The sequence below is a fragment of the Panthera leo genome, chromosome D3 (assembly GCF_018350215.1).
Source record: "Panthera leo isolate Ple1 chromosome D3, P.leo_Ple1_pat1.1, whole genome shotgun sequence".
Taxonomy (NCBI): domain Eukaryota; kingdom Metazoa; phylum Chordata; class Mammalia; order Carnivora; family Felidae; genus Panthera; species Panthera leo.
This window is the reverse complement of record NC_056690.1, coordinates 129617-157553: the sequence shown is the minus strand read 5'-3', so window position 1 is coordinate 157553 and position 27937 is coordinate 129617. Positions and strand designations below refer to the sequence as shown.

Genomic DNA, 27937 nt, shown 5'->3' with positions numbered 1-27937 from the left:
AGTCCGGGGGCCGAGACTACATTTCCCAAGAGCCCCCGCGCCGCGCCGCGCCGCGCCGCGCCGCTCCTCCCTGCCCCGTGGAGGGATTCTGGACTTCTGGTCAAGGCTGCCGCGCGTGCGTGCGTGGACGGGGGCGTGTGTGTGACGCCCGGGGCTGCGGAGTGTGCGTGAAGGGACGGGAGTCCCAGGGCGCGGCGGGCCGGGGGCGTGGGCGTGAGCGCGAGCCCGCGGCGGGCAGCGAGGAGCCCCGCGCGAAGAGCCGGCCGCCGCCCGGGCGGCCCCTGTGCACCTCGCCGCGGTCGCGTCGCCTGCTCGCGGAGGCCTGGCTCGTCATTGATTCGCCGTCGCTGCTGCCATTGTGACGGGATCGCCTCGCCCACCGCGCCTCCCGGTGCTCGCTGCAGGTACACGCGCAGGCGGCGGCGCGTGTGTGTTTGCTTCGCAGTCGGGCCCGTCGTGTTGTTGCTCGTTAACCTCAGCGCTGTGGGTGGACGGTGATTTCGTCGTAAGTTTTCTTCCCAACTGATTTTTACCCCTTGCGTGGATGACTGTTTTCCCCGTTGCGGGTGATTCTTGAATTCACGTCGTAGCATCAATAGCGCACATTGCTGCTTTGCAAGAATGATGACAATACCCCCTAGCGTTTGGTGTTTGTGTTGTGTGGTGCTGGTGGTAGGTTTGAACCACATATTCTCAGTGGTTCAGAATGCGATGTCTTTTGGTCCTGCTTCTCTTTTTCCAGCTAGGGCTGCAGGTTTAAATTTTGCATTTGGCTTTTTCTAGCATTTGCTGAAAATGACCATGCTGTTTTTGTTAGAGGAGGAAATTTCTTAGCAGTAAGAGCCTCACGTTCCTGGGAGAAATCCAACGTGGTTGTTCTGTTTTTAAAACATGCACACTATTGGATTCTATTTGTGGATATTATCAGAGTTATAGGCTACTTGCTTCTTGGAGAAGTAGGTCTGCTTTAATATCCAGCCTGTAGAAAGGGCTGGATAAGTTTCTGTTTCTTGATCTAGTCTAGAAATACTAAGTTAAAAACACGTTTTTACCTGTTACCGCCAATATTGGCCTGATGCGGGGTTCGGACTCACAAACTGGGAGATCATGACCTGAGCCAAAACCGGGAGTGGGAGTCGGAGGCTTAACTGACCGAGCCACCCAGGCGTCCCTATTTGATTTTTAAGTAGGCTTCACACCCAGTGTGAGGCTTGAACTCAGACGCAGAGGTTAAGAGTTGCACACTCTACCAACAGAGTCAGCCAGTCGCCCCTAACTTGTGTAGTTTTTTTAAATCAAGTACATTAACTGGAGGTGCCTGTGTGTTTAACCTAGTTTTAATTATTATTTTATTTTCCCTTGACACTAGAGTTGTTAAGCCAATCAAAATGATGCATATCATCTAACATCTAGTATGATGTCAAAGGTAAGGTTAACATCAACATTACTTAGATCCCACCCAAAGTCTATGGAGAAGGTGGAGCATTTCAATTCTGGTAATAGCAGAATATACCTTGCTTTTAAAGTACAAGGGAAGACGAGATGGCATCCAGAATGCTAGCTACAAATGTGTCAGGTTGGCGATGTTGACTGTAGTTAACTGTCTAGACAGTTAAATAGCACAACTCGTCCTCACCCCTTTAAACTAACTCAGCCCTGCACTAACTTTTTTCTGTGACCTAATTTACTTCTCTTCTGTTGCATTAAGATTGTCTTGCAAAGCCTCCTGGAGGGTGAATTTCACACGTTCATGCCTATTCTTGAAAATTGTCCCCTTGTGCTGTCATTCCTTCTCTCAGTACACATTTCTTGAGCTCTGAGCATGTGCCAGTCATAGGGCAGGGATTTGACATACAGATGAAGAAGGAAGTCTGTTCAGTATTTTATATTAACATTGTCTCAAAATTCTACTTAGGACAATATACAAGGTATATTTTTGGAAAAGAGATTACAAAATTATTCTTATTATTATTGCCCCCCCCCCCAGAAGAGATTCAGTTAACATCAATGAGTTTTTAGTAAAGTGACTGAAAAGGAAATAGGTAAGTGAATAGATTCTTTACTGTCTTCAGTAACAAGCTAACACATGTGTTTGTAAAAGAGTCTACTCACAATAGAAATAAAGTATCTAATATTACTTTTAACTAGAAATATACCTCAGCTATGTGAAAAACTTTAACACCTTACTAGTAGATAGAAAATAAGAATAAAGGATGAATAGAAATGAGAACAGTTCTGTTTTTTATTAAATTCATTTGTCTAGGAAATAAAACTGGGATTTTTTTTCCCAAGAATCCCTATGCACTTTGTTCTTTATATCTTCATCTTTTTTTTTCAATTTTTAATTAAAAAAAATTAAAAAAAAAATTTTTTTTTAACATTTTATTTATTTTTGAGACAGGGAGACACAGAGCATGAACGGGGGAGGGTCACAGAGAGAGGGAGACACAGAATCTGAAACAGGCTCCAGGCTCTGAGCTGTCAGCACAGAGCCCGACGCGGGGCTCGAACTCACGGACCGTGAGATCATGACCTGAGCCGAAGTCGGACGCTTAACCGACTGAGCCACCCAGGCGCCCCTAAAAATTTTTTTAAATATAATTTATTGTCAAGTTAGCTAACATACACAGTGTGCTCTTGGTTTCAGGGGTAGATACCCGTGATTAATCGCTTACATACAACACCCAGTGCTCATCCCAACAAGTGCCCTCCTCAATGCCCATCACCCACTTTCCCCCTCCCCTGCCACCTGCATCAACCCTCAGTTTGTTCTCTGTATGTAAGAGTCTCTTATGGGTTTGCCTCCCTCTCTGTTTGAAAGTATTTTTTCCCCGGGGCGCCTGGGTGGCTCAGTCGGTTAAGCGTCCGACTTTGGCTCAGGTCATGATCTTGCGTTCGGTGGGTTTGAGCTCTTTGTTGGGCTCTGTGCTGACAGCTCAGAGCCTGGAGCCTGCCTCGGATTCTGTGTCTCCCCTCTCTGTCTCTCCCCACTCCCTCTCTCAAAAATAAATAAACATTAAAAAAATTAAAAAAAAAAAAAAGAAATATTTTTTCCCCTTCCCATCTCCCAGTTATGGGGGAATGTTACGGAAGTAGCTCATTTCTTTTCTTTAAAAAAAAAAAATTTTTTTTTTTTTTTTTAGTGTTTATTTATTTTTGAGAGACAGAAAGAGCTTGAGTTAGGAGGTGGGGGAGCAGAGAGAGAGGGAGACACAGAATCTAAAGCAGACTCCAGGCTCTGGGCTGTCAGCCCAGAGCCCAACATGGGGCCTGAACCCACAAATTGTGAGATCATGACCTGAGCCGAAGTCGGACGCTTAACCGACTGAGCCACCCAGGTGCTCCTTTTTTTTTTAAGCTCGTTCCTTTTCATAATTTGATGAGAAAATGTTTCTGTTAAAAAGAGATACTCCTAGAAATGGTGGGTTACCTTGGTTTTCATGACATAATTTAAACACTGAAGGCTTAGTAACATAGTTTAAGAAACTTACAGGTTTTAAGAATTTGTATTTTAAGGAAAAAGAAGTTTAATATCGTAATATGTCTGTTTTTCTTACAATACACTTTGGTCTTCAGTCACCGTATAGGATGTCTCACATCAGACTGAAGTTTCCTATCACATCAGCATATTTTGTATCTTCTGGGAAGGAAGCAAGGTCAGGACTGGGTGTGGCATAGGCTGTATCTGGCACAGAACCAACACCAAGAGCATTGTTTTTGCCTCTTTCCCCACAATATCTGTTGTCTCATTCTTACGTTTCTCACATTTCATTATGAAAACTTTTGAACATATAGCTGAATTAGAAGCAGTTTACAGTGAGTACTTGTAACCCCCCTGACTCTACCATTAACGTTTTATTATTCTTATTTTAACATACATCTGTTTCTTCGTCAGTCCCCATCTTTTTTTTTAATGCATCTCAGTGTAAGTTGCCGACGTCAGTATTCTTCCCCTAAATACTTAAGAATGCATGCACGTTATTAACTAGAATTCAGTATTTGTATAGCTTTTTCTTTTGATGTAAAATTTAGGTAAAATGCACAAAATGAAAGTATACGTTTGCTGAGTTTTCACAGACGCATGGTCCTTGCCATCTTTTCTGGTCCCAGAGCTCTAACCATGGCTTCTGGGTTCTTTTGCTAATCATTCCTTGCCCTTTGCACGTGCTAAGTCCTGATGTACTTACTCAGAATCTAAAGAGATTCTGTTTGCTTTTGTTCAGAAGCATATACTCCATATGCCCGATTGAAATGCTGTCCCTGTCAACGTCTTGCCTGTCTCTGGGCACTGGCCCTCAGGTACTGGGGCTTAAAATGGAGACTGGAGGGCAGACACCTTGGGAAACAGACGTGTTATCTTTGTGGGTGCTTGTTAAGAATTTGACAAATGCCAGTGGAACAAATATGAAGTTCAAGGCACTATGCCAGTCTGTTTCTGAGATTTAGAAAGAGATTATCCCAATTCTGAAGTGGTTCCTTGTCTCCGAAGGGATGTGGACAAGTGAGTAGTGGTAGCTTAAGGCAGAGTGAAGTGCTGGAGTGTTCCACGATTACTGTTCAGGGAAGTTATTCTTTCTCAGACAACAGGAAGGCTTGTCAGAAAAGGGGGAATTTAAATGACGCTTGGAGAACGTGGGATGAGTGCAGCAGGAACTCAAGTCGCAACGTAGTCAGGGCCCGGAATGTAGATGGTTGTGAATCCCGTATACTCAGTTGCTTGATCAGAGATGTGCTGCAGAGCCTCTTGTGCCTGGATAGTAGCTTTCATAGCCTCTGGTTCGTACTTGGAGCTTCTTGCAGCTGATCTCTGCCCCGGCGGTTGGCAGAAAAATCACTCCCCAAAGAACCAGAACCTTATGGAGGATGTGTTACCTTATATGGCAGAAGGGAATTTGCAGATGTGATTCAACTAAGGACCTTAAGGTGGGGAGAGTACCCTGGATTGTTCAGGGGGGCCCAGTATAATCACAGAGGTCCGTTGGAATAAGGGGGCAGATGGTGGGTGTCGGGGAGACGTGACCACAGAAGAAAGGCACAGAGAGAGATGGTGTCGCCAGCTTCCTGGCTGTCACTCCTGATGCCTCCATCAGAATTTCTGACTCTGCCCCTTGCCCCCTCTCTGCTCTGGCTCCAGCCTGCTTCTTTGTCACTCCCTTGCTCTCCAGTCCCCAGCACCTCTTCCAGCTGTGCCTTTTATCTTCTTTCTTCACTTCCAAGCTGTTCATTCCTTTTGTGGAATGTGTCTGCTGCCTCCAGCAGTATGTTGAGACCGCTCCCCCAGATCGTTGCTGAACCCTTATCTAACCAATTTAGCACATTAGAATCCAGTCCTTAGCTTATCTGAACTCTTGTTTTAAGTCTGCCCTCCTTGAAATTCTTCTGGCCTTTGATATGCCTCTCTTCTGGATCTTCTCATTCATTAGTGGGTCTTTCTTTCTCTCCTGTTTGCTTCCTAAATGTTGATTTTTCCCCATAGTCTATCCTGGTTTTACACCTTATCGTACTTCTCATGTTATCTTTGGTTGCCTTTTGTATTGCCATGGTGTCATCTGATAATACCATGAGCTAGCTTTATCAAATCTTACTGTTTCTTACTGGGCTTTATAGGAGTTATGTCATAGGGTTGTTGATAGGAATGTCTCATCTCTCTCAGACTCCTGTCCATTTGCCTACTTCATCTTTATCTCATAGCAGAAGAACACAGTCACTCTCAAATCTGTGACAAAAGGCCACCCCTCACTCCCCCGAGTCTTGAGAATAGAGCTGATTAGTTTGGATAGATACAGATAGAACAGAAATGTGCAAGGCAGATGATACAGCTGGATAACCCTCACATCTAAATGTATCTTCCTAAATGTCGTTTCTCTGGCCCATTTTCTGTGTTTAAAACCAATGCCATGAGGATGTGAGGGTGATCTGGCTGTGACATCTGTCAGCCCATCGATCGCCAGTGTTGATTCGGCTGATCTGGTTTTCTAGGCGGGTGTCCCCTTCCTCCCCCACTCCATGTGCGTCCCTCCCGAAGCTGTGCGCTTGGTCAAAGAGGACGACCTTCCCCAATACAGGAGGACTTTCAGTCAAGGGTATGTGAGTAGCTGCGCTCGCTGCTAGACCCTCCAAAGGAGCTCTCAGGGACCATTTGTAGGAGAACGTGGGGGAGTCAAACTTCCAGAACTCCAGACACGTCCAGATGAGGCGCTGCACACGGCAGTTTGCCTTTCTTTAAACAGACACACAAATACACACGGTCCCCTCCTTCCTGTAGTGCCTCCTCCTGATACGTTGTTGTTCTGTCAGTCACCCAGGAAACTGGGAGTCTCCTCTAACCCCTAACCTGTCTTCACATCTGTACCCATTTGATTTCCAGGATATACCAGTCTTTCCAAAATCTGCCTGCTCTGCGTTTCTACCCTCAACAGCCCTAATTTGTGTTCTCATCCTCATCCTCTGTATTATGATATTAGCCTCCTTCCTGTTTCCTTTACTGCTGTTACATCTTCCTCCAGTCCGTCACAGAACTATCCCAAATGCAGACGAGGCATTTTTAAGGTGCAAATCTAGTATCATTTCTGGGCTTAAAACACATAGGAGTCTGAAAATGGCATTTTTGTCCTTTTGTGACCTAGGTCTGGCCATATGTGTTTCTGGGCTCCTTTCTGGCTCCTCCCTGCCCTTCCCAGTATGCATTGTCTCAGACTCTGCCTTTGTTCACACAATTCCCCACCCTCCTTTGTCTGCCTGTCTGTCTGACTCAGCCTTGAACCCACCCGGTGGTCCGTGACCCCTTGGCCATGCTGTTATCAGAGCAGTAATCATAGTGAACTCTGGGTGTCCGTTTCAGTTTCTTCTGCTAGACTCAGCTGCTTGATGTCAGGAAGAAATACTTAATTCGTGTTTTTATCCCCTGGGCCTTGTACAGAGCCAGGCATGGAGTAAGTGTTCACTAATGATATATTAAAACGACAGAAGAAGATCCAAATCTGTAACACCAAGATAGTCATCAATTTACCAGCAGTTCCGCTGAACACAAATAAAACTCATCCCAGTATCCCTTTTGGGGATCAGTTTTGGCCAGTTGCATAGAAAGATACTTTGTGTATCTGGTGACTGATTAAAGAAGCTGGTTATCCCTAAGAAGTGGTGGGATTTAATTAATTAATTAGCTCGAATAGGTTTGAATTAAGTAGATTAAATAATGGCTCAGATCAGTGGTTCTCAACCTTGGTTGCACATTAGAATCACCAAGGAAATTATTTAAAATAAACAAAACCCTGGCCCCTTTGCAGGCAATTAAGTCAGAATCTCTCAGAGAAGGACGGCATGGGATGCTGGTGTCGTAATTTATAAATATACTTGGCAATCCCAGTATTCAGTTAGGGTCGAAAACCACTGGTTTAGATAAAGGTTAGAGTGAGTTATCAGAAGTGGAGGTTAAGGGAAATTAGGATGAAATGAGATTAACTATAAACTTTTTAAATTTTATATAATCATAAAATGGGAGAGTCACTGGAATGGATCTTAGATATATCTATGTAGAGGCTGTACTGTAGTTGCTTTTTTTTTTTAATTAAGATCTGATTGAAAATTTATTGGTGGCCAGAAGTGTCCTGTTTCCTTAGGCAATCTGATCTATTTCCAGGTGTCATACGATTAACAGTGCCTTATTATATTGACTCGTAACTGACTTTTTTGTGACTCTGCACATTATTCCTAATTCTGCCCTCTGGAGCAACTCAAATATCCCTGTTCCACAGGACCTCTAAATATGTGAAAACCATTCTCTTGCTTCCATAAAGTGATTTCTTACGTAGTTTAACATCCCTGGTTATTTCAGCCTTTATTCATCTGACATGAAAAGTAAGCTCCATGAGAGGTTAAGAAGCCACTTAGTAAGTTTTGGAGCACAGTTTGAAACATGCACTTGGGGTTGAGGAACAAGGTTGGGATAGAAGACAGAGCGATCTGTTCCTTCTAGCTGAAGCACTTAGGTCTGTTGTGTGCCATGCAGTGGGAGAGACAGGAAAAAACAAGTAGATGTTCTGTGTCCTGATAGTGCCTAGGGCGTCACTGAAAATGGACACCAAGAAAGGCTGAGGACGCAACAAAGGGAAACCTACATTAAAGTTCATCATGATTTTTGAAATCATTAGAGGAGACTAAGAACCAAGATATACAGAGGAAAGCGAGGTGGTGAAGGAGGCAAAGTAAATAAAGAGCTTCAAGAACATTCCAGAGGCCAGCAGTGTCCTCTGTAACAGATGTTGTTGGTGAGAACCGTTTTAATGGTAGGGCAGAAACCGTGTTGCTTTTATTCACATAAATTTGCATAGAACTGCGAGGAAATCCTTAAGATCTCCAGAAGACAAAGGGGGAAAACAATAGGAATGAAAAGTTCAAAAGAACTGTAAATACAAACATACGGAAAATAGTCAAGCCCAGTATTCAAAAGGTGGAAGTTAAAAATACAGTCTAAATTTAAAACAACTTAAACACGCAATGTTTATAGACTTCTGTGTCTGGCCATGATGGAGTGACGGGGGTGGGGGTGGGGGGTGGGAGTGGGGTAGATTTACGGTCTTGCCCGTACAACAGCGACAACAATAAAGACACAGACAAAATACACGAAACAGTCGGTCTATCTGGATATCAGATGACAAAGGACACTCATCCCTGGGAGATGGAAAAGCAACGAGGTAAGCCTTCTGATTGCCCAGTTTATTGCCTTTGAGAGGGTTTCCAGTTTCCAGTAGAGGAAGGAGGAACTGAGGTGGAGTCCAGCAGGCTTCCTGAGCCAAGGATGGAGCTAAGAATCTGGGGAGAGCAAAGCAGCTGTAGTTCATAGGACAGACCAGCAGAGAGGAGAGGTCTGCAGAGGGCCTCCCACGAGGACCCAAGAGCACAGAGCAGCACATGTGTGAGGAAACTCCCCAAGGACAGGCAAGGAATCCTCTAAAGGGTTGGAGGGAATAGTCCTGATATTTGCATGGGGGATACTGTTCCTACGGGCTAGGCTGGAAAACTCCTGTAATTCCTGGAGCATTAGGAATGGAGCTATTTATGTAAAGCACTGAAAGGAAAAATAACTCTACTTAGAATTCTGTATTCAGCAAAAATACATTTCAACAACAAAGACAAGACCACCAACAGAATGGGAGAAAATATTTGGAAATTATACATCTGATAAGGGTTTAATATACACAGAATACGTAAACATATTTGTGTATGTATACATGCTCATATGTAGAATGTACAAAGAACTACAACTCAATAACAAAAACACAAACTTAACTAATTAATAATGGGCAAAGGACTTGAAAAGACACTTGTCCGATGGCCACTAAGTACGTGAAAATAATGCGTATCGAAACTACAATGAAATATCACTTCAAACCAACTAGGATTGCTGTAATAATCTAAAAAATGGAATAACAAGTTTTGGCAAGCATGTGGGGAAACCGGAACCTTGGATGTTGCTGGTGTGACTGAAAGGATGCTACTACTGTGGAAAAGTTTTGTGGGTCCTCAGGGAGCTCAGCACACAATTACCATATGACCCAACAATTCTGCTCCTAGGTACAGACCCGAAGGGATTAAAAGCAGGGACTCAAGCAGGTACTTGTACACCAGTGTTCACAGCAGCACCATTCACAAGACCCGCTAGATGGAAACAACCCAAGGGTCCATCAACAGACGATGGGGTAAACAACATGGTCTGTCCATACACTGGAATATTACCTGGCCATTATAAGGAGTGAAGGTCTGATTCATGCCACAGCATGGATGAACCTTGAAGACATTATGCTGAGTCAAATAAGCTAGACACAAAAGGACAGATATTGTATGATTCTATTTATATGATTATCTAGAATTGGTAAATTCAGAGAGACAGTAGGTTATCAGAGTAGGTTATCAGAGTCTGAGGAATAGGGAGTTTGCTTAATGTTTCAGAGTTTCCATTGGGTGATTAGAAAGTTTAGAATTCTTAGGGTTGTACAATATTGTGAATGTAATTAATGCCACTGAATTGTACACTTAGCAATAATTAGCAAATTTTGTTAATTTTTTTACTAGAATTTTAAAGATGAATAATGTAATTACCAAAAACCATTGTGATTGTGTACTTTGAGTGGATGAATTGTATGGTATGTGAATTATGTCCCAGTAAAGCTGTTTTGAAAAAAAAAAAAGCAAAATGAAGACATTCTCAGATTTAAAAAGCTGAAAGAATTTATTACCAGCAGACCCACATTGCAGGAAATGTTAAAAGATGTCCTTCAGGGAGAAAGGAAATGAAACCAAATGGAAATCTGGATCTACTGGAAAGAATGAAAAGCACTGGCAATGGTAACTACGTAGGTAAATATATAATATTTTTTCCTTATTGTTTAAGTGACTTTAAAAGATAATTGACCGTGTATTAGATTTCTAGTGCCGTGTAACAGATTATCTCAGACTTGGTAGCTTCAAACAGCACCCATGTACTAGCTCACAGTTCTGTAGGTGGAAGTCTGACACACTCTGGCCGGGTTTTCTGCTCCGGTATCCCAGCAGCTGCTGTCAAGGTGTTGGCTGGCCTGGGTTCTCATTTGGAGGCTCTGATTGTCGGCAGAACGCGGTTACTTGTGACTGTACGTTGTCCTAGGACTGGCTGTCAGCTGGGTGCTGCTCGTAGCTCCCCGAGGCCGCCCACACTCCTTGCCGTGTGGCAGCCTCCACCTGCAGGCCAGTAGTGGCACATCCCAGTGTTCTTGTGCTTCCAATCTCTGACTTCCCTCCTGTGATCAGCTGGAGAAAACACTTGTTTTCTTATCTGTAAAGTAAGGATATTAGATCGAGGCGGGTTTTGTTTTTTGGTTTGTTTTTCTCAAAAAAGAGAATTTGTAGCAGTAGAACCATATAAATTGCAAATGAAATTTTGTGTGGAACTCTAGAGACTAAGGGGAAAAACTGCAATCGACGTAGCTCTTTTCTTCCTGCTCCTGGGAATTTCAGCACTGTAGGTGTGTTTTTGGACTATCTCTGATGTTCCTCTTTGTGTGGTGGGTGTTTGCATTATACTCAGCCAAGTATGAGGGAGTCTAGGTTGATGGTTTATGAAACCTCCCCATGATAGCAAACCTTCCTCATGTTTCTTTTTTCTACCTTCTCCTCCTCAGGATCTTCATTACTGAAAAAAGCATCATCAAGAACAAGGAGGGCATGGAGACCAAGTTGTTAACGGCCCGGTCCCAGGTAAGTCGGGCTGCCTTCTTTGTTTTCCAACTGAGAACCCCTTTCTGCTTGAGTTTTGGAGTCCTTTGACTAGGAACTTGAGAAATTATATCTCGGACACTCTTCTCTGGGAGACTGGCACTATTTTGTTTGCTTGTTTGTAGATGTAGTTTTATTTCCTTCCATGTAAAAGAAATAGAGGTTTAGCAGTGATGTGGGCAGGAGCCAACTGGGTGATATTGAGGATTCTGACAAAATGCTTTCATCCACACTGGGGATGAAGGCCACAGCATGCTTCCTCCCCACAAAATGATGTGGGAACTGGGAGTGTTCGTGCCTGGTGGGTTTCTCTGGCCCCTGGTTGTCCTAGATGTGGAGCTGGCTACGTGATGCCTCCCTGGGGAGCTCCTGTCGGAAGGAGCTCAGGCACAAGTTATGTACTTATCCAGGGGTGACCACAGCCAGGGCATGAGGAGCTTGGGGGATGGAACCTCTGGGAGCATCCAGGGTGGGAGACGGGGCCCCTGGTGCCTCATTCAGCTTCCTCCCCTGGAGCGTCCTACGCATACTACCTCTGCGTATGTGGAAAATCCCACCGAGGAGTGCTGTGGGTTTTGCTTTCACTGTGCTACGTATTTTGAAGGAGTTAGGAAAACTAGTAGTATTTACCCAGATGTTTACCGTTTTTGTTCTTCATCCTTCATTCCTGAGATTTAAAGTTTCTCTCTGTTAATATTTCCCTTTTGCTTAAAGAACTACTTTTAGCGTGTCTTTTAGAGCAGGTTTGCTGGGGACAAATTCTTTTACTTCACTTGAGAGTATATTTTGCATCATTCCTGAAAGATATTTTCACTGGATATTCTGGCTTGACAGTTCTTGCAGCTTTTAAAAAGCTATTATTCCATGGTCCTCTGACCTTCATGGTTCTTGAGGAGGTATCCTCATTCAAGTAGGTGTTGTTTCTCTGTGTAGTCAGCATTTCTTTTTAATGTAGCTAATAAAGGCCTTGCTTCTGTGTCTATTGTTTCTTTGTCCAATCTTCATTTAAAAAAAATGTCTACCATGGAGGCGCCTGGGTGGCTCAGTCGGTTGAGCATCCGACTTCAGCTCAGGTCATGATCTTGCAGTTCGAGAGTTCGAGCCCCACGTTGGGCTCTGTGCTAACAGCATAGAGCCTGGAGCCTGCTTCGAATTCTGTGTCTCCCTCTCTGTCGGCTCCTCCCCGGCTCATGCTCTGTCTCTCTCTCTCTCCTTCAAAAATAAAATAAAAATAAATAAAAAATTTAAAAAAATGCCTATCTACCAATGTTTAGGAGAAATGTTTTGGATAATTATTTTAGATCAGAAAACATGGTGAGTTTGGTCTCTGAAGCATGAAGTTATACTTGAACTGAAGACTACTGTGTCCTCTTTTTTCTGCCTTGAATTGGGTTCTTTATTTCACATAATATAAATGTAGATTAACTTTTGGTGTCTGATGCTCCTTGCTGTAGGTGTCATAACAGTTGATTTAAATACAAGTTCTGACAATTTCTAAACCGAGAGCATAACATGGAACTGGATTTTAGACAGTAGGTATCTAATAGCCATTCCTGTTAGGACTTGATCAGAATCCGAAATAAATACTACTCACTTCTGGAATGAATTCTGGCCCATTCTCTTTCCCTACCCCGGGGCTGTCTGCCTATTCTCTTTCTGTCTGTACTCAGGAAGGAAGGGCGGAAATATATATCTGGCTTGATACAGATTTGTTCCATGTTGTAGGCACTGGTGACCTTCAAGGATGTACTTGTGAACTTCACCAGGGAGGAGTGGAAGCTGCTGGATACTGCTCAGCAGATCATGTACAAAGATGTGATGCTGGAGAACTATAAGAACCTGGTTTCCTTGGGTAAGACTAAGTTGTATTCTCGGAGATATCCCCCGTGAGGATTTTGGTTCTTCATTGATCAAAAGGTATGGAGATCGTCAAGCACATATATCAGAGTATGAGCTCGGGGCCAGGGATGTGATTTCCTTGGGGCAGAGAAGAGGGCTTTTGTACTCACTTCTACTTTTGTGTTTGTGTGTGGGATATATATATACATACATACATATATATATATATATGTATGTATGTATGTATGTATCTGTAGCCTCCCCTTGTCTACTTTTGAGAGTCCCCCCGGGACTAAGAAGGGGTTGGGGTTGGGGCTGAATCTGGGATGCTCTTTGTGTCCAGGACAGAGCTTCCCAGCCCTTGCCCAATTCTTTACCTTTCACCATGCACAGGGCATCAGCTTCCCAAACCAGATGTGATCCTCCAGTTGGAGAAAGGGGAAGAGCCGTGGCTGGTGGAGAGAGGGACGCACCGGGAGACCCACCCAGGTGAGGACCAGTCGAGGTGTTGCAGGTCATGGCCCGGAGGAGCATGAGGGGCTGGACTCCCTGGGCATAGCGGTCACTGGTTCTCATTTCTGAGGCGAAGACTGAGTTTATTTACCTTCTGTTTCCCCATGACCAGTCTTTCTACAGTCTTGCCACACGTCATTTGCATTCCGAGACAAACGTGTACTCTTCAGGAAAATTATCTTCCTGTTCATGTGCTTGGTTTCAGCCCTGTTGGTCTTGCTTTCCTGGTTCTTAGGCTAATTCTAGTGTCGCCATGCTCTCATTTGTCACACAGTCTTCTCTTTCATCCTCACCTGTCTTTTCCCTTTCCTGTGGCCCCTTCCCATGGCCTCGTGCTGTGGGGCTTGGTCACTGGCCACTCTTCTGAGTTTGCCGAGGGGCTTGCCAGTTCTGCTGGCTGAACTCCTTTTCTCCAGAACTGCTGCTCCCAAAACACATCTTTCTTACAGTACTCCAGCTCTTTATTTTGTATTTTCTCAATTCTTACTTTTAATTCTTTTAATTAATTTTTTACTTTAAAGATTTTTTTAATGTTTATTCATTTTTGAGAGAGACAGAGAGAGCACGCGCGCACGTGAGCGGGGAGGGTCAGAGAGAGAGGGAGACACAGAATCCGAAGCAGGCTCCAGCCTCTGAGCTGTCAGCACAAAGCCTGACGCGGGGCTCGAACCCACAGACTGAGATCGTGACCTGAGCTGAAGTTGGACGCTTAACCGACTGAGCCACCTGGCTACCCTTAAGTGTACTTTTAAATACCATAAACTGTCTTTTAGTTTTCTTACATTTGGTCTTGTAGGTGACGGTCTCAAATTTCTGCCTCAAAGGCAAGTCCTTTATACAGTGTTAGAACTTGATCATGCAGTTGCTTTGGGGCTGTGGGAAGAAAGATTGTCCTCTGTTTTCTTTTCATTTCTCTATTATTTCCTTTATTTTTTTCATCCACGTCTTCATTCATTTACAAGCTTTCCCAGGTGTCTCTTGACTGCTATCTAAAACTAACTGACTAGATCAGCAGTTTAGATTTTTATTGAGAATTTGCTGTCAAAAGAAATACTGAAACTCCATGTGCTTAAACACATGGAATTTAGGGGAATCTACCAGGCTATGTGAGCTTCATAATCAAAGTGGAAAGAAAGTATAATGAGTGGTGGCTTTAAAAATACAAATGATGAGATGATGAATGGATGCTACATATTTTAAATATAACTCACTAGAGTACTGTGTTACGTAATATATGACAAGTTTTAGGATTTTAATGAAGGGAAGAATCACATGTATGTGTTCAAACATGCCACTCACAGCTGTTCCCCATTGGTACCCAGCCCCCAGTCTGCATCACACATGTTCATTTTAGAATTTTCCAGTTGGCATTTGTGGTTTGAAAAACTTCTCCGTGGGATTTTGATGCCCTGGAAGGAGGGGAGGGGAGAATAAGGGTGGTGTGTTCCTTATCAGAAATCATGGCTGCACGCATGCATGTGTGCACGTGTGCACACACACACACACACACACACACACACACATACATAAGGGGCTATTTACTCAGCCTTAAAAAGGAAGGAAATTCTGCGAACTACATATGGATCAGCTTTGAGGATGTTATGTTAAGTGAAGCCAGACACAAAAAGATAAATAATATGATTAGTTTACATGAGGTTACTTAAAGTAGTCGAAATCATAAAGACAGAAAGTGTGATGGTGCCTGCCAGGTGCTGGTGGGATGGGAGAAGGGGCTTTCTGTTTAAGAGGCACTGAGTTTTGATTCCACAGAGGAGATGACATAAGGGGATGTCTGTACAACCATGCAAATGTATGTCATACCTGCTGTACCCTTAAAAATGGTTAAGATGGTAAATTTTATGTCATGTGTATTTTACCACGAGAAAAGAAAAGTCAGGGTGAGGGAGAAGCTAGTAACTAACAAAGTGGTGACTGAAAACGGAGACTGGTGGGGGTTCCACAAAGAAGGCGGTTAGGGGCCTGGCACAGGGATTATCAGCAGGCCTGTTAGTTCCTGGCGCTGCGAAGATAAAGTTCCACAAACTGGTAGTTTACACAAGTGTGCTTTCTCAGAGCTCACGGTCAGAAGTCTGAAATCAAGGTGTCAGCAGGGCCACACGCCCTCTGGCGCCTGGAGGACAGGATCCTTCCTTGCCTCGTGAGGCTCTGGTAGTCTCAGGTGTTCCTTGGCTTGTAGACACATCATTCAATCAGCCTCTGCCTTCGTGTCTGTCTTCTCTGTATGTCTGTCTCTGTATCTCCTCTCCTTTTTTTTTTTAAGTGTATTTATTTTGAGAGAGAGGGAGAGCGAGACTCTGTGCAGGCTCTGTGCTATCAGCACAGATCCCAACTGAGCCACCCGGGCCCCCTCTTCTCTCCTTATAAGGACACCAGCCTCTGGATTAGGGGCACACCCTGCTCCAGTACTACTTCATTTTAACTGCATGTGCAGTGATCCTGTTTCCAAGTCAAGTTGCCATCTGAGATACGGGCACATATCTTATTTGGGGCACACAGTTCAACCCATACACCAGATAAGAGTAGAATATTACCCCACTTGTGTAGGGAGAGATGGTACTTTGTAAACAGTGTTTTTGGGTGGGGGGAGCCTCGCTGGCTCAGTCGGTAGAGCATGTGACTGTTGACCTAGAGGTTGTGAGTCTGAGCCCCATGTTAGGCGTAGAGATTACTTAAGGGGCGCCTGGGTGGTTTAGTCAGTTGAGCGTCCAACTTGATTTCGGCTCAGGTCATGATCCCAGGGTCGTGGGATCAAGCCCTGTGTTGGGCTCTGTGTCAAATGTGAAGCCTGCTTAATGTTCTCTCTCTCCACCATTTCTTTAATGGTGTTTCTTTTCTAGGTTAAGAACCAACATTTTACCTAAAAGGCATTGAGAAACAGGCTTTTAACTAGAGTAAATAATGTGCAGTAATACAAGTACAAACAAAAGGGCAGAAAAACCCAGGAGAATATGAGTTAGGGGCCAGGTTGTGAGTTAGTGTTCTGTGGTGTGAGTCCTATCAGTTGTTAAGTCTTGATGTCTCCAAACAAAGGAATCAGGATGTAAGACCAGAATAATGTTGTTGTTTTGTTAGTGTTTTTTTATTTTTGACGGAGGGAGGGAGAGAGAGACAGAGCATGAGCGGGGGAGGGGCAGAGAGAGAGGGAGACACAGAGTCTGAAGCAGGCTCCAGGCTCTGAGCTGTCAGCACAGAGCCCGACTCGGGGCTCGAACTCACGAGCCGTGAGATCATGACCTGAGCCGAAGTCGGACGCTCAACTGACTGAGCCACCCAGGCGCCCCCTTTTTTTTTTTTAAGACCAGAATAGTGTAAATAATGATTACTATGGTATTGCTTTGACCACATGTGTGTCAGAGTCTGTGATGGACTCATACCGTACAGTACTTAATGACAATCTTACGCCACAGTTAACTGTCGCTCCTTGGATTACAGATAAGCAAAGTGATGTTTGAAAAGTTTAACAACTTGTCTGAATTCAGCACTAGTAGTGTTACGGCTTAGAATCAGAGCCTGTGGCTGGATAACGTGTGTACAGTTGCTTTTCCAGCCTGTTGCTTGGCCTTTCTGAGGTTCTTGGTCCCAAATGTCTGGACATTATCGTGTTGCACTCTGCTGGTGTCAGGAACAGGCACTCCCTGGCACAAGGCTGAACTCGTGGTTTAGGAATGTGAAATTGCAGTGTGAAGAAGGCATGTCAGGGGAAGGGCCTGGCAACAAGTAGACATGTTAGGTTCTTACATCATTAATAGTTTAGATCATGGGAGTGCCATAAGGGATTTCCCTTATTGCCACCCAGCACTGAATATCCTGATCCCGTGTGTCCTGCCCCGTCCTGTGGCTTCCCCTTGGCCTCACTGCTTCTCTTCTGTGCTGCACAGCCCAGCACCCTTCCTGTTTGCTGCTCTCCTCTTTGCTTTCTTACTAGGAAGGCAGCTGTATAAGCAGCTCGTGCAGCCTCCATACTTCACATCCCACTGTTTGGACCTTAATGGTTTTTTAGTTACACAAAGGTTCCTCATTTCTTTCAGATTTGGACACTGCGGTTGAAATTAAATCATCAGTGTCCAGTAAGAGCATTTCTAAAGATAAACAATCCTATGGCATTAAAATGGAAGGAATCCCAAAGAACGATCTCTGGTATTTGTCATTAGAAGAAGTCTGGAAGTGTGAAGACCAGTTGGACAAGTATCAGGAAAATCAGGAGAGACATTTGAGGCAAGTGGCATTCACCCAAAAGAAAGCACTTACTCAGGAGAGAGTCTGTGAAAACGGTAAATATGGGGGAAATTGTCTTCTTCCTGCTCAACTAGTGCTGAGGGAGTATTTCCACAAACATGACTCACATACTAAAAGTTTAAAACATAATTTAGTTTTTAGTGGTCATCAGGAAAGCTATGCAAGTAATAGTAGCGAATGTGGTCAAACCTTCTGTCAAAACATTCATCTTATTCAGTTTGCAAGAACTCAACCAGGAGATAAGTCTTACAAATGCCCCGATACTGTCAACTCTCTTACCGGTGGTACAGCCCTCGGTGTATCGAAGGGCATACATAGGGAGAAACCATATGAATGTAAGGAGTGTGGAAAATTCTTTAGCTGGCGTTCTAATCTTACCAGGCACCGGCTTATTCATACTGGAGAAAAACCCTATGAATGTAAAGAGTGTGGAAAGTCTTTCAGCCGGAGTTCTCACCTCATTGGACATCAGAAGACTCACACTGGTGAGGAACCCTATGAATGTAAAGAGTGTGGAAAGTCCTTCAGCTGGTTCTCTCACCTTGTGACCCACCAGAGAACTCACACAGGAGACAAACTGTACACGTGCGGCCAGTGTGGGAAGTCATTTGTTCACAGCTCCAGGCTCATTAGGCACCAGAGAACTCATACTGGAGAGAAGCCTTACGAGTGTCCTGAGTGTGGGAAGTCTTTCCGACAGAGCACACATCTCATTCTGCATCAGAGAACTCACGTCAGAGTGAGGCCCTACGAATGTAACGAGTGTGGGAAGTCGTATAGCCAGAGGTCTCACCTTGTGGTGCACCATAGGACTCACACGGGACTGAAGCCCTTTGAGTGTAAAGACTGTGGAAAATGCTTCAGTAGAAGCTCTCACCTTTTCTCCCATCAGAGGACCCACACTGGAGAGAAACCGTATGAATGCCACGACTGTGGGAAGTCCTTCAGCCAGAGTTCTGCCCTCATCGTGCATCAGAGAATTCATACTGGAGAGAAGCCATATGAATGCTGCCAGTGTGGGAAAGCCTTCATTCGGAAGAACGACCTTATTAAGCATCAGAGGGTTCATGTTGGGGAAGAGACCTATAAATGTAATCAGTGTGGGATTATCTTCAGCCAGAACTCTCCGTTGATAGTACATCAAATAGCCCACACTGGAGAGCAGTTCTTAACTTGTAACCAATGTGGGACAGCGCTTGTTAATAGCCCTAACCTTATTCGATATCAGACAAATCATATTAGAGAGAATCCTTATTAATATTACGAATGTGGAAAGTTCTTTACAAAGAGCAATAACTTGGTTTTACATTAGAAACTCCTTCTGGAGGGAAGCAGTGTAGATGTAATCTGTGCAGAAATGCTTTCAATCTTGTCACTACCCTTTTTTGCGCTAGAGAAATGGTCCTAGAAGGAGAAATAACCTACAGATTTCATTGTAGTACAAAAACACATCAGCTTTTCTTTCCACAAGTTCCTATAAAAGCAGTTGTCCTTGGAGCATTCTTGACCGAGCCTTAAAATGCTAGAATCTGAGAAGGAACCATTAAGTAGGTGGGAGATTATCCAGCTTCATTGCCTTCTTCAAAAAGATGTCAGTCAGAATGATACTTCAGAAAGATAAGTCAATGAGAGTTCCTATTGCAAAGAATAAAAAATTGATAGTTATTGTAAAAAAGTGGAAAATAATATTCCAGTGAAATAACCTGCCATATTTTTACTTGATTGTCCTTCTGGGACAGTTAGTAGTGTCTACTCTTTTATGTGTCTGATATAAACCACATTTTGGTTAGCAGGGAAAATGCTTAAAATTAATGTAAAGCTGAAAAAGAACACATTTACTAGTAATGGTACTTATTTTAAGTATATTTGCATGTGAGCAAGAATTGAAAAACTCTCTGGATAATGAACAGAATCGATTTGTTAGGTGATGGGATTGAGTGAGTTTTATAGTTTATTCCATGTTACTCCAATAATTATTTGAAGGTATTTTTAAACATTAAAAAGGATATCCAGTTTCTCTATTCTATCATCAAGGATGCTTAAGGACCACCTGCTAGCAAGTTTCCCATTCTACGTTGTTTGGGTCATGGAATTGTGCTCTTTGAGACCGTGTGCTGAAGGCTCCTGGGAATTTAAACACAGGGTTTCTTTGGACTTGGAGACCTAGAAGATTAGGTGTTTGAGCACATGAGGGAGGGTCCCCTTTGCGTGGTGGGAGCAGGTACCTGGGCCATTCTTAGAGCAGCTATGCTCATGAAATAAACAGCACTGCTCAAAGCCACCCTCCTTCCAAGGTAGTCTTTTATCTTTATAAAGGAAACTTAGTGGCTAAATGCACAAGCTTGAGCTACACTACCCAAGTTGAAATTCCACCTCTGTCCTTAACTTGCTGGGTGAACTTGGGCATGCTGCCTAACATCGGTGCCTCTTCTGTAAATTAGGGACATTGCTTACCTTGTAGGACTGTGGTGAGTATTAACTGAGTAAACATATAAACAGCTTAGAATAGTGCCTGACGTATATTAAGTGCTTTATTGTTGTTAGCTGTGGTAACTGGTGTCACTGTTGTTGCCCCACCTCTGGTGTGCGTCATTGAATTTAAACCTGCTTGCCAGTGAGCAAGAGCTCCTGGAGCTCTCACTTCCTTCCCAGCCACGTTTCCTTCTTACCTACATCAGCACTTCTCAGCCTGAGGAAATCACTACCCGTAGCGGGTGTATCGACTCACTTCTGAGGATCGGTAAACAACTTTTAATATCGTATGCAAAATCATCTCGTTTGTACAGAAGTTTTCTCTTCTAGGGAGAGAAGCCTGATCTTCAGATTCTGTGGTAAGTTCATGACCCAAAAAAGATTCAGAAAGAGAACCTGTTTTAACTCTCTGTTTCATTCTATAAATGGATCTCTGTGAAGGACTAGCCATTATTTGCCATTTTCTAGCAAACAAAATATATTTTAGATGCTTAATGATTGATTGTTGAGTGATAAGTATTTTTGAGACCAGGAGGACGAAGATCTTGATGTCTCTCTCCCAGGAAAAATCTAGAAATGACTGTCAAGAGTCATGAGACTTCACAAGGAGCAGGAGACCATCTAACATGTAATCTTCGTTCCAGTTTTAGTATATGTGCTGCCGAAGCGAGCACCTAACGTGTAATCTTCATTGTACAGTTGAGATCAAGTGAGTTGGCACTGGTCTCACATTTTGAGTGAAGTCAGACCAAGAACTAGATCCTGGGTTCCTCAATTAGTGCTCCGTTTTTCAGTGCATATATATATCATTCGCATGTGTAATGTACTCCTATCAGAAATCGTTTTCATGGTAAGCAGTGGCTCTTAATGGGAGTTGAAGAGTGGTCCCTTAACCGGGCCTCTTAGAGTTTCTGATAACCTATGGCTCAATTTTCCTCCACTGTATAATGGAGTTATTTCTAGTATCTACCTCAGAGGGTTGTTGTGTGGATTAAGTGAGATAATGTGTATAAAGTATTTAAAACAGTGCCTGGCCCACAAGTACTAAATGTGTTAGCTACTACTACTGTTATTGACACACCAAGGAATGTAGGAAGAGAGAAATGTCTACGGATGGTCTAAACTAACTAAACATTGCTTATGATAGTGCAAACTTTGCAATATAGAAATGTATAATAGCAAAATGGTTATAGCGTATCCGTGTCATGGAGTATTACACAGACCTTAAAATTAACGCAAACTGTTGACAGGAAGAATGTCGATGTTGTCATGTGTTTTGAAAAAAGCATGATGAATAGTTGTTAATATGGAGTAAACTGAAATGTGTAAAAATAAATCAATTGTAAATAACTGAAATGAATCTTGCTTAAAACTCTTCAGGAAATTTGTCAAAAGATTAAGAGCAGTTAACTTTCTTTTTTTTCTTTATTCTTTATTCTTGTTTTGTTTTGTAGTTTTCTATTTTTTCCCAAAGTCTCTCCAACAAATATAAATTACTTTTATATTACAGTTTCTTCAGTAAAGGAATTTTTTCTCTTCCAAAGTTTTTGTCTACAGATAAGCTGCTAGCACCTTAACCGTGGAACTTGGCAGCAGAGAAACCAGTGGTTGGCTGGGGATGGGAGAGTGATTGACAGCAGACGGGACCCCAAGGGAACCATTAGGGATGATCTGTATCTTGACTGGTGGTGGTTCCGTGACTGTACTTGTCTGTTAAACTCATCAGAGTATACATTTTAAGTGGGTCCAGTTTTTGTGTGCAACTTTTATCTCAATACAATTGATTTTTTCAAAATACTCAGCAAACCAGGAATTTCTGGGAAATCAGAGAAAATCAGCTCCAAGTAACACATAGTAACGGCAGTAGTAGTTGCTGAGTTTTGTAGCTCATCTTCATTTATACACAGCTTGATACAAGGTAGCCAAGCTAAGCCCTTTAATACAACAGATTCCTTCTGTCTATAACCCTGGGAGTGACATACTACTGCCCCTATGGTTAAGGGAACTAGAGGTTGGCAATTTAGGTAATTTGTCCCCATTTACATAGCTAGTAAATGGTGAAGTTTCACATGAAAAATAACTGGTAAGTGTGTGGCGGGTCTCAAACGAGACAATGTCTGGCACTTTGTAGAGGATCTTAACAAAATTAGCCAGTTCAATATAAAAAATACACAGTACCATTGTTACTTATCTCCTTCAGAGACAAGTTCACTCAGACCTCACTCAGTGTCCTCTGTCTCCCTCTGTGTTATCACTGTGTCATATCTTAAAATGATGCAGGGACTGAGTGGAAATTGGGATGTAAAGGGAAGAAAGGAAATTACCGTTAAATGCCACAAGCGGTGGCATGTAAGTTACATGCACCGTCTCGCTTAATCCTCACACGAATTCTGTTCATGTGCGCTACCTACTTCCGTTTTGAGTTCACGGTGACTGGCCCCAAGTTGCAGAGTAAGTGGAGGAAGACCCAGGGTTCAAGCGCAGATCACTTTGGCTCCAGCTCGTGGTGTTTCCACTGCTGCCTGCCGACTCCACATGTGGTTAAGGATCCTGGCACAATCCTAAGGGTAAGGGGAAACCACAGGGGTTTTAAGAGAGGTCCCAATATAATCAGTCACCGTTGTCACAGGCACATAATGATTTGGAAAGTATTGTCTTTTTTTAAAATTTTCACGTTTATTTTGAGAGAAAGAGGAAGAGAGAGAAACCAAAAGAGAGAATCCCAAGCTGATAGCACAGCTCGAACCCACGAACCGTGGGATCGTGACCTGAGCCGAAATTAAGAGTGGGAGCTTAACCGACGGAGCCACCCAGGTGCCCCTAGAAAGTATTAACATTCATCCATGAATTAAGCGCACACTGATTAATCTGTGCGTTACCGTTCCTGAAAGGCAAGATGGTGAAAATGTTTGGTTTAGTTAACTTAGCCCTTAAATAACTGGGAAGCTGACCATGTGCCCAGTGTCTCAGCAGCTGGTGAACGGGAATTAGAATTGGTTGAAAGAAATGGTCTGTAAACAGCTGTTGGTTGAGGTTCGCAAGTTACTCCGACAATGAGATCAATTTAGGAGACAGATGGCAAGGCAATAGAGGTGCCATAGATTTGTGGCGTCAGGTTGGAAAGGCCAGCTGCTTTTCACTGCACACAGTAGAAATTCATCTTTCACTTATTTTTAGTGACAAAGTTCTATCACAGACCTGCGGGAAATGATTAGATATAGGGTGTATTACCTTACAAATGAGCTCTACCCCGACTACCTTTTATGCATTGAATTTTGTGCTCCCAAAATTCGTGTGTTGAGGTCATCCCCCATTACCAGAACGTGACCTTACTTGAAGAAAGGGTCTTCACAGAGGTAATCGAGTTCAAAAAGTCATTCGTGCAGGCTCTAATCCAGTATCAATGGTATATAATAGGCAGAGGCCTGTAACAGATGCTTCCCTCACACCCCTCGGAAGGAACCAGCCCTACCAACAGCCTGAGTTTGGACCTCTAGCCTCCAGAACTGTGAGATACATTTCCGTTGCTGAAGCCCACACTCTGGTAGTTTGTTACAGCTGACCTAGGAAACTAAGACACTGCTTTACTTAAAATGGCAGCCACCCCTCTGGCACTGCTAGTCCCCTTTATCCTATTCTTTTCATTTTTCAGTAGTATTTCTTATCTGTCAATCATCTGTCTTCCCTTGCCAAAATGAATGCTTCCCAAAGGATCTGTCTTAATTACTGATATATCCTCTGGCCTAATACAGTGGCTAGCTCATTGTAGTCATTCAATAAATATTTGTTGAATGACTTGAAGAAATAAACATGCATCCACTGAATCTAGAAAGGGGAATGCCATAAACTTATGGCCAACCAGCACCTAAACGTACAGAACTTTTGTAGCAAAGAGGAACGGGAGAGGACAGTTACTGGACGGTGAAGCAACAGTGCTTGCCACGTAGAAATAACATCCTAATAGATACCACAATTTATTACAGAGGGTTTTACTTGGAACTTGGTCACTGAAGCGACCTTGGTCACTGAAGCCTAAAAGGTGCACGCAAGACCAAAGGAATAAAAATAACAGACCATTTTAAAGAACAACAGCAAAAGGTTTCGACCTACTACTGAACAAGTGGTATATACTTACTATAATGACGGGGTAACAACACGGGGTGCCCCGGCATAGTGTTGGCCAGGAGTCAGCCCACAATGGACATAGACCAAATCTGGCCTTCTGTCTACTTCTGTCATTTCAGTTTTACCAGAGCACAACCGTGCTCATTCACATACGTGTTGGCCGTGGCTGCTCTTGTGCTACAAGGGCAAGGGTCAGTAGTTGTGACAGACTGTGGCACACAAAACCTAAAACATTTACTAACTGATTGTTACAGGATGAATTGTCTCCCCCTGCAAATTCCTATGCTGAAGTCCTAATCCCCAATAACTCAGAATGTGACTGGGGTCTTTAAAGTTTAAACATTTTAAATTAAAATAATGATACTAGGGTGGGTCCTCATCCAATGTGACTGGTGTCCTTATGAGAGGAGAGGAGGACACAGATACAGAGGGACAACCACGGGAGGACACGGGGAAATAACCCGCTACAAGCCAAGGAGAGAGGCAGTAGGAGAAACCAACTTGGTCAACACCTTGATCTCTGACTTTCAGCCTCCAGAACTGTGAGAAAATAAATTTGTTGTTGAAACCACTCTGTGGTACTTTATCAGGGCAGCACTAGCACACTTATTCACTGGACTTTGACAGAAAAAGTTTGCAGGCCCCCACTGCAGGGAAATACCAGTGGAACAAAGTTTTGGCTGGAGACAGTCATGGATACGTCACAGGCAAAATAACGGCCCCTGGAAGATGTCCACATCCTATCCTAGAATCTCTGAATATGCTATGTTTATGGCAAAAGGGAATGAAGTTTGCTAATCCTGCGTTCCCCAAAGGTGCCCAGTGTAATCCATACATCCTTAAGAGTGGAAGGGGGAGGGGCGCCTGGGTGGCTCAGTCGGTTGAGCGTCGGACTCGGCTCAGGTCATGATCTCACAGCTCATGAGTTTGAGCCCCACATGGGGCTCTGTGCTGACAGCTCAGAGCCTGAAGCCTGCTTCCGATTCTGCGTCTCCCTCTTTCTCTGCCCCTAACCCACTCGCATTCTCAGTCTCTCTCAAAAAAAATTTAAAAAAAAAGTGAAAGAGGGAGACAGGAGGAGGCCAGAGGGAACAGGATTCAACTGTTGGCTGGTTTTGAATATGGAGGGAATGGGCCACGATCCAAGAAATGCAGGTGGCCTCTCAAATCTGGAAAAGACAAAGGAAAGGATCCTTTCCCAAGAGCCTCCAGAAATGGATGGATCCCTGCCAACACTTTTAGCCTCGTAAGACCCGTGCTAAACTTCTGACCTACAGAACTGTAAGATACATTTGTAGTTTAAGCCACCAAGTTTGTGGTAACTTACTGATCTCGTTTTGGGTCCTCTGTCCTCCTCTCTCTCTCTGCCCCTTCCCCGCTTGCACCCATGCGCACGCGCTCTCTTTCTCTCTCTCAAAAAAGCATTAAGAAATGTATATAAAAAAGAAAATTAATAGAATATGAGAAACTAGTATAAAACAGATTGTTTAACAAACCAGTGGGCAAAGGATGGTAACTACATTTCAGTGTAAAACTTTTCAGTCTTTCTGTCTCCATCTAGTATTTAATGTATCTAGGATTTATTTCACTTTAGGATGTCCTTGGTAGAAAGTAATTTTATTAAAGCAACTCTTGAGTACATATCTTTTTAGTCTCTGTGCAACAAATATTCTGTGCTGCATACTGAAGTTCCACAGTTGTCTAGAAAAAGCACTGGTGTGATTATTTGATTTGACAGCTTAACTTGACTAAAAGGAGAGACAAGGCACACTTAGGGATGTGGCATTTTCTCAAAAATCAACCAAGTGAGCTTGTCACTTCAAGGAAAATAAATGACAGTATTTTTTTTTTTTCCAACATAAAGTTTGAGTTTTCAAGTGAATAGAAGAGTTTTGGAAAACTTGTACTGCCACTGTGAATTTCACAGCTTCCCAATACTTAAGATCAATTATAATACTATTGAATAAGATTTTTCAAATTGTAAAACGAAACGTGTCAACATTGTGAAGATCTGCATAAATCAGTGGATATTTTCCAAGTGACCAATTTATGATGCTACAAAAGCATGAATGAAACTATCCATTCAAAGTGCAAGACAGACACATAGATTTTAACGTAATAGCGTGAAGTCACCAACGTGGTTTCAGACCGCACACCGCAACTAAGGTTTCCCTTGTTCAGCTTGTGCTATCCAAGGGTATCCACAGTTATCTGATAAGCATATTAAAATAGCCTGTCCTTTTCCGGGCGTCTGGGTGGCTCAATCTGAGCATCGGACTCGACCCCGCCTCAGGTCATGATCTCACGGTGGCTGAGTTCGAGCCCCACATCCGGCTCTGCACTGGCTGTGTGGAGCCTGTTTAGGATCCGCCTCCCCCCCTTCAAAATAAACATTAAAAAAAACCCCAACCCTGTCCTTTTCCAACTGCATACCTGTGTGAGGCTGGATTTTCTTTAAATACTTCACAAAAACAAAAACAACACATGGAACAGATTGTGGAAGCAAACACGAGAATCCAGCTGTTTTCTATTTAGCTGGACATTTAAAAGATTTCTCGCAGGAGAAAAATGTAGAACAATGCCACAGCTCACTACTTTTTTTTAAAGGAATATTCATTAAAATGTCACGTTAACGTGTTACCATGAATTTTTGAGTTATTAAAGAAGAAACTTGGACTTTATAAGCATTTCGGAAACGCAGAGAACTGTGAACATTTTTACCTCAACTTACGCCACTCCCGCCTCTGTGCTGGTGCCGTGAGTTACTGTAAATCTCGGGGGTACTTACGGCTGCCAGCACGCCCCGACTCCCCACCCGAGAACCCGAGCTTTTCGGCAGCAGCGCCCCCATCCGGCGGCCCTCGCGCGGAGCCCTCCCCGCGCCGCGGGGCCTCCTGCAGAGGCTGCTGGGAATTGTAGTTCGCTCTGCCCCGGGGTCGCGCTGACGCATTTCCGGTGCGTCCCTTACGGTCGCGGTTGGCTGGGCCCCGGCCCGAACAACCTTGTTTCGGGGTCTGTGTCAGTTTCCCTTTTCGGTGGTGATCGGAGCCGAAGTGGGCTGGCCTCGTCTTCCCCGGGGGCCGTGGCCGAAGCACTCGGGCGGCCGCCGCAGAATCAGAAGGGAGGACAGAGCCAATCTGACTGCAGCTCCAGGAGGCGGAGGCAGCCAGTCTTCGCCGAGTCCCACGGCTGCTCGCGGAGGGGTTAGTGGAGCCGGACGCGCCCAGTCCCTTACGTTTCCAGGCAGCGGGACTGTGCAGACCAGTGTGACCCGGCCCCCTCCTGCCCGGACTCGGAACAGCCGTCCGATCGCGGCTGTGTTGGCAAGGGGCGCGTGGGAGGCGGGGAACCGCGTGGCTCCGCGGGGCAAGCAGTCTCGCCGGCGGGAAGGGCGGGTGCTGGGGCCTCGGACCCTCCTTCTTTGGGTGCAGGAGGGTCTCCCCTGCTTGAGGGTGGGAGGGGCGGGGAGACCCTTCACGAT

The 27937-nt window shown here is 43.9% G+C and overlaps 2 protein-coding genes and 1 long non-coding RNA gene across 12 annotated transcripts in view; 2 read left to right on the top strand and 1 right to left on the bottom strand.

Moving 5' to 3' along the window:
• Positions 1 to 327: 327 nt before the first annotated feature.
• ZNF10 (zinc finger protein 10) lies at positions 328 to 22121 on the top strand. 9 transcript variants are annotated; one of them, XM_042911403.1, is made up of 7 exons: positions 417 to 505; positions 1370 to 1426; positions 10255 to 10356; positions 11157 to 11232; positions 12976 to 13102; positions 13483 to 13578; positions 17652 to 21724. In XM_042911403.1, the coding sequence occupies exons 4-7, from the start codon at positions 11200 to 11202 to the stop codon at positions 19115 to 19117; spliced, it is 1722 nt and encodes a 573-aa protein (XP_042767337.1). In that variant the 5' UTR covers positions 417 to 505; positions 1370 to 1426; positions 10255 to 10356; positions 11157 to 11199; the 3' UTR covers positions 19118 to 21724. The 9 variants fall into 9 exon arrangements, 8 of the variants coding, with proteins under 8 accessions (XP_042767341.1, XP_042767335.1, XP_042767337.1 ...); XM_042911406.1 differs by lacking the exon at positions 10255 to 10356; XM_042911402.1 differs by lacking the exon at positions 1370 to 1426 and having other exon boundaries at positions 424 to 505; positions 10242 to 10356.
• LOC122204155 lies at positions 19293 to 27937 on the bottom strand. 2 transcript variants are annotated; one of them, XR_006195515.1, is made up of 4 exons: positions 27178 to 27937; positions 22656 to 22892; positions 20529 to 20685; positions 19293 to 19494 (listed from the first exon to the last, which is right to left on the bottom strand). It is a non-coding gene; the product is annotated as an uncharacterized LOC122204155 (long non-coding RNA). The 2 variants fall into 2 exon arrangements; XR_006195516.1 differs by having other exon boundaries at positions 27458 to 27937.
• Positions 27584 to 27937, top strand: part of ZNF268 (zinc finger protein 268) — a 32008-nt gene continuing 31654 nt past the window's right edge. Inside the window, exon 1 of the mRNA XM_042911399.1 lies at positions 27584 to 27659. The gene's annotated coding sequence lies outside the window, so the exon portion shown is untranslated. The remainder of the gene's footprint in view (positions 27660 to 27937) is intronic.

Bases quoted from the DNA above. Each gene is read 5' to 3' on its own strand.
- ZNF10 (XM_042911407.1), top strand. From the start codon at position 11,200: ATGGAGACCAAGTTGTTAACGGCCCGGTCCCAG. The intron at 11,233-12,975 runs GTAAGTCGGGCT...TCCATGTTGTAG, and splicing joins TGTTAACGGCCCGGTCCCAG to GCACTGGTGACCTTCAAGGA. The intron at 13,103-13,482 runs GTAAGACTAAGT...CACCATGCACAG, and splicing joins TAAGAACCTGGTTTCCTTGG to GGCATCAGCTTCCCAAACCA.